The sequence below is a fragment of the Taudactylus pleione genome, unplaced genomic scaffold (genome assembly GCF_031769625.1).
Source record: "Taudactylus pleione unplaced genomic scaffold, aTauple2 ptg000746l, whole genome shotgun sequence".
Lineage (NCBI taxonomy): Eukaryota > Metazoa > Chordata > Amphibia > Anura > Myobatrachidae > Taudactylus > Taudactylus pleione.
The window spans coordinates 345001-359666 of record NW_028285148.1 but is presented as its reverse complement, the minus strand read 5'-3'; the positions used below and the strand labels follow the sequence as shown (position 1 = coordinate 359666).

General features: G+C 47.0%; 1 protein-coding gene across 1 annotated transcript in view; it reads right to left on the bottom strand.

Annotated features, from left to right (window-relative positions):
- The window catches only part of FASTKD2 (FASTK mitochondrial RNA regulator 2), a 50169-nt gene that overhangs the window by 26641 nt on the left and 8862 nt on the right, over positions 1 to 14666 (bottom strand). Inside the window, exons 2-6 of the mRNA XM_088457207.1 lie at positions 14233 to 14666; positions 8051 to 8154; positions 7774 to 7882; positions 4660 to 4783; positions 1433 to 1572 (exon numbers count right to left, since the gene is read on the bottom strand). The exon at positions 14233 to 14666 is cut by the window's right edge and continues 254 nt beyond it. Coding sequence (XP_088313333.1) covers positions 1433 to 1572; positions 4660 to 4783; positions 7774 to 7882; positions 8051 to 8154; positions 14233 to 14666 — 911 coding nt within the window. The remainder of the gene's footprint in view (positions 1 to 1432; positions 1573 to 4659; positions 4784 to 7773; positions 7883 to 8050; positions 8155 to 14232) is intronic.

Genomic DNA, 14666 nt, shown 5'->3' with positions numbered 1-14666 from the left:
AGAGGATCCTGAGAAACAACGCCCTTTAAGGGGGTCGTGCAAGGGGCCCGGCACCAGATGGTGCCGCATACGTAAACCTTTCTGAGTTAAAATCCTCCGCACTAATTCCTGCAGGCTATGACTTGCAGGATAGCAATAATGGGTGCAGTATCGTGTGCAATCTCCTGGTCAGATATATCTGACTATCTTGACGGAAATATTAAGCAGCGCCATACCGGTCCTGACTGACGCTAAGATTAGCTGCAGGAACCCATTATCAGCGTACGCAACTCACAGTTCCATCTAAAATATGGCAACGTGCAGCACGCAACAGTATGTGACAAACCTCACAGATATTAACAAATATATATATGTGAGGTCTCAGAACCACCCCAGGTACACCTGTATTAGGGCAGATAAAGAAAAGGGATAGATATACACTGACAGGTGAGAGAAAAAGCAGACAGTCAGCACTAGCAAAAGTCACATACAATGCAGAAAAATATATATACATACATAAGCATGACATATAATATACTGCACAATGTCGCTACATTCAACTGCCCAGATTCAGTGTCTGGGAAGGCTATAGCGCTGTGTACACTCACCCAAAATGGCCAGGTACGCAGGGGGACTGGGCTCACTGACATCCTAAGAGTTCTGCAGCACTACAGAGAGAAAATGGCCACTGGAGACCTCAGAAGAAGCGTGGCCCGCGGAGGAAGCAGCTCAGCGACGCCAGACTGTAGTATTGAAAGGCGCGCTGAGCTGAGGGGAGGAGCCGCTAGACAGGGAAGGCTTCCTCCCCTGGCTAGCAATTAACCCCCCGGGATGCCGGCTCCCGCTGCCGCTATAATCCCTGGTGGGCTGTGGACACGCGGGGTATGCCTCCATGGAGGGGGACCCGCCGCCACCGCTAGCGCCTCCGGTCTGTCCCCAGAGACCGGAGGCATAAGGCTGCATATTCACACGTGGATCACCGCAAGCGGTGACCACGCGACTTACCTGTCCCCGTCGATCCGGCAGCAGCCCAGGGATTCCTCCAGAGCCCGGCTAGTACAGACTCTGGGGTCCCGCTGCGATCCCCAGATCTGTACTGGCGTCGCAGCGCCGGCGGGGTGTAGGAGCGGCAGCTCAGACGTCCATTGGACAGTCTGATGCTGCCGCTCTGAAGAGTAGTAAAAAAATAATAAAACAAAACTCTTTTAAGCTTAGAGGCTGCTAAGCAGCCCCCCTGCAGTAACGGTGACCCGACTCCGGCCGGGCACCAACTTAAACTGAGGTGCCTCTGGCTGGGGGGCGGGGTTATAGGGAGAGTGGACCCAAGTGCATCCTGGGAGCTAAAAGCTTTAACTGCGTGGTGCCCGGATTTGGTTCCCAACCTATACCCCCAAGGTCAACCCTGTGGACCCCCTATGGACCCTGAAGTAGAAAGGAGCAGATAGTACATTACCTGCCAGATTTTCCAGATGTCAATGGTACGCATCACATAGTCACCAATTGCTGACAGCAGCCTTTCCTTGTAATACGACAGGATATAGCAAGAGTTGAGGACAACGTTAATGTCCTCATACGTCAGCTCACCTACACCATCTAGGATGAAATAGACGGAACGCACGATCATAATGGGAAGAGCAGCTGAGACATAACAGGTCCTGGCCCAATACACCTCTGCCATTAGCGCTGGCCACGCTGAGCGTTCAAAAAGAACTTAATGGTGCCAGGTATAATTGTATGTGTTAGACCGTATTAGGTTATCCCTCCATATACATTACAGTACGGTCACTCTTACAGAGTGTGTGTCGGTATTTACTGGAGTTACATGACCTGTCAGTGTGCGCCAGTGACATCATGCCCCACCGCCAATGATGTCACACATCGCACTCCCGACCTAATGTATTGTGATAGCTTGTGTATACAGTAATTCTGTATTAATAGGAAACATTTGGTAAAAGACAAAAAGGAATTATGGACAAATATTTGCAATTGTAAAATTGTGAGCTCCTAGAATCATTAGCGCCAAAGACATATCACAAGAATATTTTTATACATGCCTAAAATATTTACACAAAATACAGATGAGAAATAAAAATACAGTATTAGAACAATATACTTCTGCGGGGTACACACTGGCAGATATAGTGATGAATTGATCATTGGCCAGTGTGTACCAGCGATAGGTCTGAACGACATCATTCACACACATATTGCTGGTACACACTGACCAGCGCACATAAGATATTTTGGCCAATCAACTGATCGGCCAATATATCTGCCAGTGTGTACCCAGCTTTACATCATCTGTCTTTACCTTCTACACAAGAAAATAACTATAGCAGAATCATGGCTAAAAGGAGATTTATTTACATTAAGATGATTTGTTTTAAGAGATTACTGTTGCAAAATGTGAAATAACTGATCAAGTACGATAGTCAACAATAACGATATTGTTGAACGATCTTCCGGGTGTGCTGGGTGATTGATATCAATCATCCAGCACACCAGCAACGAGCTGCGATCAACGTTCGCGGGTCCCTATAGTAAGCTGGCCTATATCGACCAGGTTGGCCTGCATGCACGGGCCGTGGACGATATCTTTATCATCCATACGTGCCCGCGCATCGAAGGTCGTTGGCGGGTTGAAGGCACTGAAAAATGCACAATAACGATATGATCGATATCGATCATATCGTGCATTTTAATCGTACCGTGTGTACGCACCATAAGGAAACCTTAATTATCATAGCAGCGTCCAGTCTGTAAATCCTGAACGTTACAACTTTTACAAGCTGCCATAAATTACAAGTTCAAAACTAACAAATGTCTGTATAATGTACAACAAAGTAAGTAACAGTATGTAGAACAGTTACACATTGTATAAAAACATGTATTGCCTTCTAATTAGTATCTCCCATTGCAGAGGTACTGGAAGCCATGTGCAAAGGGTTGGAGTGATTATCTGTACATCAGACTGGGATGGTTCTGCAGCGTAATCATGTAACGAGAGACGGCACATATATTCCATCATGTTCTGCCAACACTAGCGCTAAAGCTTAATCCTCCTTACTATTACAGCTGCCCCCAGACATCAGATCATACCGGTATCATACCTACGGTACCACATATCTGGTGGTTCCATGCTCAGGCTGAAATGCAGAACATGACACAATCATCTTCTGTCAGGTCCATTCATGGTAGATCTGATTCAATATGACAATATTTCATTCAGACAGGGTGGATACCGAATTTGGAGAGACTCCGATAACCGGTCCAATATAAACGTCCTGTAAGGTGATCTCTAGTTCTAGATTAGCGGTGCGGTAACTGTACATGGGGGTAGCGGGGGTAAGGTGCGCTCTTCCTGCTAGTAGTGGTGATGGTGATGACTTGTGTGTGTTTGTGAGTGGGGTTAATTAGAATGTTTCTTCTGGTGGTGGCGATGTTTTGGGAGTGAGGAGGGTGTGATTGGGTATGGAGTGTAGTTAGGAGTAATGTGAAAAGGGGAATGGAATAGGTTCAAAATGAGGCCAGCGAGAGACAGTAATTTGGGGCCAAATCTTTTATTGAGTAGTCACAATGCTGCTCTGTTAAGATCCCGGGCAGGTGGGTGGGGTTCAGTGATGAGTGGTGATGAGACTGGGGAGGTAGGTGGACCCTTTTAGGGGGCTCCTTCCCGTGCGGTTCAGTGACCTTGCACGTCACCCCTGCTGGACCTATGGTCGACAGTCTAGGAAGTCTCGGGGGTGGGGGGATATGCAGAGTGGGTTGGAACACCTGTGCGGCGTCCCGCGTGTTGGTGTGAGTCTTGCCAGTAAATACCTACCGGTAGGTTTTTTGTTATGGTGATGTAGGTCGACGTTGCGGCCGTTGCAGATAGGTTGGAAGCTGCAGGTTTGTTGGTGAGCTGGATCAGCGTGTTGCTGGTGTGCTGTAGGTGCACGGCTGTTCTGATTGGTCTGCGGAGGTCAGCGACCGGAGTATGCAGCTGAAGTTGGCTCTTGGTCGTGCCGCTGGTGGTGCGGAGCCAGAGGTGTGGATGGGTGAGCCACTGGGAGGCTGGGTTGCAGCGTGTGTGCTGGGACCACCCCTGGGGTGTGGTCTGCCCAGGATACTGATTCAAAAAAAGCCAGGGAGGATGGGGGATGTGGAAAGTGTGACCGGGATGGAGCTGGTCACTGGCGATGTTGGCTGGGCGGACTTGCGGCCGGATGTGCGGGATGCTCTTATCACTGACGGTCCCTCGTGGAAATGGGGATCGACGGTGGAGACACCCCTGGCCAGGAGTGAGTTGCTGAGCACGCCTGGGAGCAGGGGGGGAGAAAGGCTGGCCTGGGGTGGAGCCGGTCACTGGAGGTGTGAGCGGTGCGGACCAGCAGGCGGGTGGGCTGAGAGCTTTCTGCACTGGTGGTCCCTGGTGGGGATGGGGATCTTTAGTGGAGGACAGCCTGGATCGGTGTCGGGTTTGATGCGAGGGTCACCAACGCGTTTCGGCACAGGTGCCTTCTTCAAGGAGGTGTTTGGCGAGGGATTTGGAGAGACTCCGATAACCGGTCCAATATAAACATCCTGTAAGGTGATCTCTAGTTCTAGATTAGCGGTGCGGTAACTGTACATGATGATACGCAGCAATCTCTAACGGGTAACTAATGATTTAGCAAATGTATATTGCAGTGCACTTACCAATGAGCCGGTGACTGCAGGCATTGAGAAGACCGTACGCTTGTAGGTTACCGTCAGCTAGGATGGAGAACATATTACTGCACTGGGAGACGCTGAACTGGTCAATCATCTGTAAAGCTTTTCTCTTCATAGAAAGAAAACAAACAGAAAAGAGATCTTAGCAGCAGACATGCCAATAGCAGAAGGTGCAAGCAGTCCTATAAATAACGCAAGTGTCCATGATACAGGTTATATAATCTACAGAAGGCTGAATACAAAGGACCAGAGTCATGGGACACAGCCACTTGTGCATTATTGCATCAGTATTAAATGGCCAATGGCAGGGGGGTGGTCTAGATACAGGTGACAGCTATATAAACCCTTTACAGTATGTAGTAAAACAGGTTACTCGCAATATGCCTAATAACAGCATCAGTGTTATATCAGCACCCATTACTATCAGAGGATATTTACCAAATAAATCATAATGCTGTAACTTATAGTAAGCGATTATTCTAATAGATAATTTATAGTGCTGATATGCTGGATCATATCAGACGCAAATTATAGGGAAGGTAGAGGTGGCAGTGTGCATATGAGCTTACAGTCTAAAAAAAAAAAAAAAAAGTTTTTCAACTGCTGTGCCAAAGTGGAGATGCCCACAGTGAGGCGGCTAACCTCGGCCCAGGCAGTGCTGGGTTCTTCCGGGTGGCTCAGCTGCTGTCTGAGCTGTTACCAACAGAATGGCGGCGGCGTGACATCATAGGTCATGGTCGCCGTCCCGCCCGTACAGCGCTTACTGCTGAGCAGTGAGTGTAACAGGCTGCACCAACTTCCGCGGCCGAGGAACGCCGAGATCCTCTCTGCGACAGACAGGTGGGGGCCAATGTAGAATATTTTGCCTTCTGTGGGGGCCAGCGTGGTTGTGTTTTTTTTTATTAGGGGGCCAATGTGTAATATGTTGCTTTCTGTGGACACCAATGTGTTTTTATTTTGTTTTCTGTTGGAGCCAATGTATGGGTGTCCTCCCCCATGGACCAATGTGTTTGTTTTTCGATGTGGCGGACTGATGATGCGCCTAGGTGATTATACATTAATGTTTCGTGTGCCGCAAGAGTCATCAAAAAAAAAAAAAAAGGTATGGGGAACTCTTAGTACATAAGGTTGGCAAGTAATTGTAGCTGCTGGAGGGGGGAGTACTTGAGGGTACTGAAGCAGCTGCATTATATAAGGTCTGGCTGGAATGACGAGAGACCGCACAAGGTGGTGACAGCAACTTTTATACAAAATAATAACCAGCAGACTGAATGTGATTAGTTTCACAAAGATACTTAGAATCAAATCGATTTGTAAAACACCAAAGTGATAAATGGTTATATTTTGTAATAAGAAAATCTGTTTTTTTTTGTAACATTCACATTCAACCATATTGTAAAAAATATAGAAAGCATGGCACAGGCGTTTTAATATTCCTGGTGTCAATGGTCATAATACTTGTGTATTAAATGTATCATTCAACAGTTACAAATTAGTAGCTACAAACAGCAACAAACTATTACCCTTAAGCTGCCCATCCACTAGGTGATTAAACCTAGCGATTACGACCGTCGTCATCGTTCAATTGCTTGGAAATCATCCGCCAATCGTACAGTAAAATGCGATTCGCGATCCCGCCGATCGTTTGCCTCATCCTGTTTTGCCCGTCAATTAGTTATTGGACATCATTATCGTTCATGCATCGGTGCACGTTTTCAAAGCCGAAATGACCAACATATATAGATTTAAATAAATATTTCAGCCCACTTTTATTAACAACTGCTTTGAAAATTGTTGGTCTTTGGTCGTTTTGTGCAAACGTTCAGAAATCGTTCATGCACATGAACGATAACGATGATCAGGAATTAATGAACGATTTGTGAAGATCTTACATCTTTCAGGGACAAGTCTGCTAGTGGACGGGCAGCATAATACTGAGCATAATTATGAGATATATGTGAATGGGTTGATGGTTAAACAAAAGAGAGCCTTATAACCAGGGGTAAGATACCCTGAGCCCCCACGGTCTTTATCCTGATTAGTAAGATGAGTAAAAGTTTCGATGAGAGGGCATTAATAAAAACAAACATAACATTTCCGCAGATGAGAGGTCTGTGTCAGGAATAAATTTACATCCATCAGTGAGGGCACTGTGTACATGTGCGATATACTACGAGAGCTATAGTAAGGTGTAATTATCCGATCTATATAATCATCGATGGCGATAGACCCCCTCTGCAGTCATGCGCCCTGTAGACCAGGTGTGATCGCCTCAATGGCTCCCGCCGCAGTGACGGAAACGGGACCAACCAGGATAAGAGAGGACGACCACTCCAATACCCACGGGCACAATTTAGCGGGCAGGGGTGACCTAACATATGCAGGGTCCATATCACTAGTAAAAGAGATATAGGCTGGTACATATAAGGGCCAAAACCTTGTTGGAGAGCATACACCAAAAATATGGATTATGGGCCTGATTCAGAGCCGCTCGTAAGCGGCCGCTCGTTCGTTCCGAGCGATGTTTGCCCAACTGCGCATGCTACGGATTTTAATACGCATGCACGAACCAGTCAGTGCGGCCGAAAATCGTTTGTTCGCTAAATAGCGAATGCCTGCTAATTTGAGTGACAGGATGAGGCGTATGTGGGTGGTAACAGGGGAAGGTGCTTGAAAACGGGGAGTGGAGATCCGAACGCAGGCGTGCTTAAAGGTCAAAACGGGCGTTTTAAGGGTGTGCATAATTAATTCAGCAGCGTCATTGACCACGTCACTGGGTTATTTTATAGCCAGAACTGCTCGCAAAATTGTGGTAGCAAAAACCAACCACAAGAATAGCGAGCAGTTCATACGCTGGTCGATGTACTCGATTAATCTAATAAATAGCGGACATGACGAAGGATGAGAGCGGCCAGGGGGCGTATTTTTTAAAAAAACGACCGCAAGTTTTGTTCGCTCGTTCAGACAGAGGCGTGAACAGACCGCAAAGAGCGAATGGTTCATTTGAATAGCCACCCCTATTTTCTGAACGAGCGAGCGCAAATAGCGTCCGGCTCTGAATCAGGCCCTATGTGCTGAAAACAATATTCACACTTTTACCTTAAATTTGAGTTTCAGCTGTAATGGTGCCTCTGTCCCCAGGCTTTTCATCAAGTTCTGAAGCGATGCCACGGTCTCAATGTCTTTCAGTTTAAATTCTATCAGAAGCCTAGTATAAATAGAGTGTTTTTCAGTCCACGTGTATAATCAGAAGAGCTAGGTACAGGGTTCATTCTCCGAATCTGCAGCCAGTACCTCGGACCATTATTAGTAATAATAAAAATAAGAAAAGTGCGGCTTGGCACTGAATGCAGAAGCTATAACAGAGCCCACTCACCGTAGACCAGAGTTTAAAATATCCACATTTCTGTCACTCTCCATCATTTTCAAGCAGTCGGCCAAGGCAGAAATGTTTCCTTCATTCAACGTACTGAGACGTTTCTAAGGATAAAAGTGCAGTCAAGGTGTCATTAGGCAAAACTTCTCCACACTCCCAGCAATAATGTAAGGAAGAGAACATGGCCTAATTATGGCCATACTCAATCATATTAGTAAATACAAATATATAAGAGACAGACAGAGTGTGAAAAATAATGAAAATAAAAACTGCTTATAAATTGGTTACATCAGGGACGGCGAATTACAGATCACCCCCTGCTGGAATCCGGTCAGTCAGGATTACTATGGACAGCACTGAAATGGTGCTGGACACTTTCGGCAGCCGGGCCGACTTCGATGCCGGACCGGCCCTCTCTGCTGCTGGACTCCAGTCTGGTCCAGGGCAGTCTACCCGTTTTAAAATGTATTATTCCTACCATAGAATGACAGCCTTGAGAATATAGGTGCTCACATCACCGGAAGGGGCTGAGCTGCTTGTAGAAAGGTCATTATTTTGGTTAGATGTAGACATGACAAAAACTGTATTATCAGGAACAAAATAACCCCAATTAATGTCAATACCGCTGGTGCTACAGAGAATGATTATGAAATCTAATATGCCTGATGAAAGAGTATGATGAATAAAATGGTCCTTCCATAATAAGAAAATGAATAAACAGATAAAAAAAATCGGGCACGGGTGGAATTCACCATATGGAAAATTACAACCGTGCAGTTTCAACATGGAACGATCTGATAAAAATAAGAGTTATGGTAGACTTACCATTGATAACTCTTCAAAGTCCATAGGGTCCACAGGGATACCATGGTGAAAATGTGGTTGGAGTGATCCAGGCTCCCAGGATGCCTCATGTTCCTCCTCCACATATACCCCGCCCCCAGGCATTCAGTTCTGTAAACAAGCCCAAGGCAGGAGAAGGAAAGAGGAGAAGGAAACCAGAAACACTCAGAAAAATGAGAGAATCCGTGCCCGAAAGAAAAATTACCCAATGAAGGGAGGTGCGTCAGGGTGGGTGCCCTGTGGACCTCAAAGAGAAAGTTATCAATGGTAAGTCTACCATAACTCTTATTTTCTTCTTCCGAGTCCATAGGGATCCACAGGGATACCATGGGGATGTCCTAAAACAGTTCCCACCTAAGGGTGGGGTACGCTCCTGAGAAGAAAAGGAAATCTCATCACCCAAAAGGAAGCATCCTGAGAGGCAAAAATATCAAAGGCGTAGAACCTAAGAAAAGTGTGGACAGAAGACCAAGTGGTTGCCTTGTACAAATGTTTACCATAGGCACCACGCTGAAAACGCCCACGATGGTTCCGCACAGTAGAAAATGCTGTCACCGTGTTTGTGACAGGAAGATCAGCCTTAGTGTAAAGCTGGTAGATCGTCATATGTAACCATCGAGCCGGAGTTTGTTGGCTGGCCATCCTCGTTTGTGAAAACCAAATAACACAAAACATTTTAGGTTTATGAACATAAAAAGAGCATCTGAAATTCTAAACAGAGTTTGTACGCTCCACGTAGATACGGAGAGCGCGAACCATGTCCAGGGAGACTGAAAAAAAAAAACTGGAACCACAATTTCTTCATTCACATGAAGACGGGACACTACCTTAGTTAGGTAACCCTCCCCTGTACGGAGGACAGCTCTAACCCGGTGACAAAAATCCAAAAATGGGGAGCGACAATAAAGTACTGCCAGAGACTCTGCTTGCAGAAGAGATAGCGAGGAGAAAATAAAGAAAGTATGTCTTCGCTGTCCACCTCTTCTAATCTACAGAGTCCAGAGTCCTTGAGAACCAAAGACCATTTCCACGGTGCTACAAAAAGGTGGCTGAACTCTGAGAACCCCCTGAAAAAAAGATTTCTAACATCCGGCAAAGAAGCAATTCTCTTCTGGAACCAGACTGACAGCACAGAAACCTGCACTCCCTGGGTGGCTAGGCAGGGACCAAAGTCTAACCCAGCCTAGATAAAATAAGTACACGGGAAAACCTAAAAACCCTAGGACCTGATTCAGACCCGCTCGCTAAGGCGCGATCGCTCGCTGTGAGCGATTTTTGCCCATCTGCGCATAATGTGCAGAGCGCAAGCCATTTCGTTGCGATCTGATTTTGGTAGCTCGTAAGCCACTATCAGGTCGCTGATTTGAGTGACAGATAGTGCTGTTTGTGGGTGGTAACAGGGGAAGGTGCTTGTGAACGGGGGAGTGGTGTTGCGAACGCAGGTGTGTCAGTCCCCCAAAACGCAGTTTAAAGGGCGTGCATAATTAGCAAAGTAGCGTCATTGTACATGTCACCTGCATGTATTTCAGCCCGCACTGATCGCAGTTCTTGCGGCGGGGAAAGGCAACCCCAAGGGCTGCGAGCTGCTCCGATGGCTCACGATGGTCCCGATTAATCATACATTTCCCGGAGATGACGTGTGTGCGAGAGGCAAGGGGGCGTCTTCAGACACTTGCGAGCGCACTTTGCCAAAGCTCGCTAAGACAGTGGGCGTCCTGACGCAATGCAGTGCGAGCGCTTAATTTAAATATCTGGTCCCTTTTGGCCAGCGAGCGATCGCATCTTGCGAGCGGGTCTGAATGTGTTCCTTAGGGTCATACTTTCTTGTGGGAACACCCAACAGAATGCCAAACTCTCTAACAGATGCGGGCAGAGGAAGGCTTTCATGCCCTAAGCATTGTTTAACTCACAGAGCAGGAGAAACCTTTGGCTCTTAAGATAGAAGCCTTAAGAGCCACCCCGTTATAAGACAGACTAGGCAAGTCCGGATGCAGGCAGGGACCCTGCACTAACAGATCGAGCCATAGAGAAAGAGGAAATGGACTATCTATGGATAGATTCCGTATGTCGGTTAACCAATGACATCTAGGCCAAGCAGGAGACACTAGTATTACTGTTCCGCCTTCCTGCTTAAATTTCCTGAGGATCCTTGGGAAAAGGGAAATCGGAGGAAATAGATACGCCAGCTTGAAGTCCCATCTTACTGCCAGTGCGTCCCTGAAGGCAGCTGAGGGGTATTTGGTCCTGGAGCCATGCCTGAAGACCTTGTTTTTGTGACATGATTCTATGAGGTCTATGTCTAGTAGGTCCCATTTGTCCACCAGGAGTTGAAAAAAAAAAAAAAAAAAAAAACCCAGGAGGAGAGTCCACTCTCCAACGTGTATGTCCCGACGACTTAGGAAGTCCGCTTCCCAATTGAGAACTCCCTGGACGAATATCGCAAAGATAGGCAAAAGATGACAGTCTGTCCAAACCAGAATGCTTGTCACTTCCCTCACGGCTGCATGACTTTGCGTGCTTCCCTGACGATTGGGATAGGCTACGGTGGTCGCGTTATCGGACTGGGTCTAGACCAGCCTGCCCTGGAGCATGACAAGTGCTTTGTATACTGCTTGAAGTTTCAGAATGTTTATGGGTAGATTACTTTCCTGATTTGTCCATTTTCCCTGAAAGGTGTGATGACCCGTCACCTCTTCACATCCACGAAGACTGGCGTCCGTTGTGAAAAGCACCCCATCTTGGATCCAGGATGGGCAAACTTTATCCAGATGATCCTTAAGTAGCCACCACGACAGAGACACAGGAAGAAGGATCCTCTGGTACCCTATTCGATAATACTGTCCTTTCCATCTGGAGAGAAGCAATTGCTGCAAAGGCCTGGTGTGGAACTGAGCATATTCCACCATGCCGAAGATGGATACCATCTACCCCCAAGACCTGCATCGCTGATAGAATGGATACCCTTTGACTGCAGAGCAATTTGAGTACTCGCAAAGACAGGGCCGCAGCCTTGTTCTTTGGAAGAAACACCCTTTATGCCAGAGAATCCAGAAGCACCCCCAGATGTACCATCCGCTGTATTGAAGACAGAGAAGATTTCTTCCAATCAATTATCCAGCCGTGCATCTGAAGGCAGGTCACGTCAGTTGGAGATGGCGTTGTTGAATCGCTGGAGACTATGTCATTATCAGAAGACCAGCCTAGGTATGGCTGTATTCTGATTGCCTGAAGTCTGAAATAGGCAGTCATCACTGCCATTATTTTGGTGAAGACCTGCGGGGCCGTCGAGAACACAAGTGCAGTGCCTAAAATTGGTAATGGTTTCAGGACAGCATCCCGTAGAAATGGTTTGTAAGACGGCTTAATCAGCACATGGAAGTAAGCACCCTGAATGTCCAGAGAAGCCGGGGAAAAAAAAAAAAAAAAAATCCCTAGGTTCCATTGCTCAAAAGTTTCCATACGGAACTTGGGTACACTGATAAACCTGTTAAGGGTTTTCAGATTTAGAATAGGGCAATGAGACCCATTATGTTTCTGAACCAAAAATAAATTGGAATAATAAGCCTTTCCCTGTTGAACCACAGGAACCGGGATTATCACCCCTGCCTGCTGTAGGGTGTAAATGGCCTCCTGTAGGGCCAAGTTCCTGATAGACTCCGATGGAGTAGTTAGTGCAAAAAACTACTGGGGAGGTTGTCTCTGAAAAGTGAGAGTATACCCCTGAAAAACCACTTCTCTGACCCAGGCGTCTGTTATTTGATGCCAGTAGTCCACAAATTGAAGAAGGCCTCCCATCCTGGGCCCCCCAGGAGGAGGCCCGCCCCATCAGACAGAGGGTTTGTTGTCCGGCTTAGAAGCTGGACTTCTAGATGACCAGGACCTCTTAGCTTGATGGTGATCCTGCGAATACTTCCTAGACTTATGGTGCGTACACACTGGGCGATTAAAGTGGACGACTGAACGATAACGATATCGTTATCGTTCAGTCGTCCACTTTATCGTCCATTTTTAACACAAAAAAGATGAACGATGACGACGACGCGCGTTCCCGCGGGTCGTTCGTCATCCTCGTTCATCGGGCTGACATGCAGGCCAACCTGACGACCTCGTCAGGTTGCTGCATGTCAGGGAATGGGTGAGAGAGCCCGGCGCTGAACGATATCGCTAATGATATCGTTCAGCGGCTGTGCTCAATGTCATGAACGACATTGAGCACAGCCTGCCGGGGACACACTAGACGATATCGCTCAGGGAGCATATCGTCTAGTGTGTATGCACCTTTAATGTAGCCGTTGATGGCAGACCTGCAGAATTTTAAGCTGCCAGAATAGCCAGCAGCTTTATCTGATTCCGCTCCAAAATGTATATTTCCAAAGTAAGGATTCCAGAGCCTTCTTTGACCCAATATCTGCTTTCCAGGACCTTAACCATTGGCTTTACGAGCCACTACCGAGGCAGACGATGCTTTAGAAGCCAGGAGCCCAGCATCTATTGCAGCTTCTCCCAAATAGGGGCCGATTCCCATATGTGGATGGTATAAGTCAGCTGTTCTCTGGTAGCATTTGGTAGAGTATCCTTCAGTGCCCCCGTCCATTCTTCAATTGCCTTGGACACCTAAGCCCCAGCCATAGCTAGTCTAGTGACAGCTCTATATGATTAAAATACTGCTTTAGGACATGCTTCAATTTTCCTAATCTGTAAGATCTTTAAGAGGAGATGCAGACGGAATAAGCAACATCAGGAGGGACTTCCCACTTAGTACACTCAGTAGCTGGGAAAGGATACAAACTTATCGTTTATCCGGGTTACTCCATGCCTCTTCCATCCGTTCAGTGAGCTGACTGACCGCACCGCCGCCCCCCCCCCCCCCCCCCCAAAATAAAAACAATTGTTTTTGTAAAATAACTTATTTTCTTCACAGTAAAAGGATCATTAATCAAAAAGATTTTGTTTTGTTATTTTCTTAATTTTTGGGGGGAGGTAACGGGGGAGGGCAGCTCAAACAGAAATGTATAGTGACCGTTTCGAGGGCACGGCGCCTCAAGACGAGTATAGGGTTACTCAGAAGTCAGATTATCAGCTGATCTATGGCCAATGCGGTGTCGTCGTTCGCAGACACTCGGATTTGCAAAGCCACCGTGGGCGTCTCAATACAGATCTCTGCAGCCTATTATTGTACAGCAGCAGCGGCCATCTCTGAAACAGGACCACCGTTGCGGCTTTTTTTAAATAAGCTCTAACGTGAAAAAAAAAAAAACCTCAGCGACATGAAATCTTGCGCACTCTCTAGTTAGACCTATTCTCATCATTGCATAGCGCAAGAGATTAGGGACACTAACCTGGCATATAAGCAGCAGAGTCTGCAGTACCCGGGACTTCTGGTTTACGCTTAGGCTCAGTAAGACATGGAGACTGCGGATCAGGAACACTGTCGGCATCGTGGGGGCTGCCATCATGACTCCGTAGCACAAGTTGTGTAAATTGGGGTGCTCGGACAGGAGCTGCTCCTCGGAAAGTTTCATCTTCCTGTGAGGTGACATGATTTGCCACAGTTTCATAATGCCGCTATGGAGATCCCTCTCATTGGGCGAGGTGCTAGAGAAGATATCCAACACCTCGCAAGGCGCTACGCACTTCTGTACAGCGACCATCACATCAGACTCGTACTTTGCCGACTCTGGATGCACACTCTCTGGTTCTCCTGTTTCCGGTACAAGACCTTCTACGTGAAGGCTCATATTATCTAGATCAGAGCGGTCAGAGGTTTCTGCTG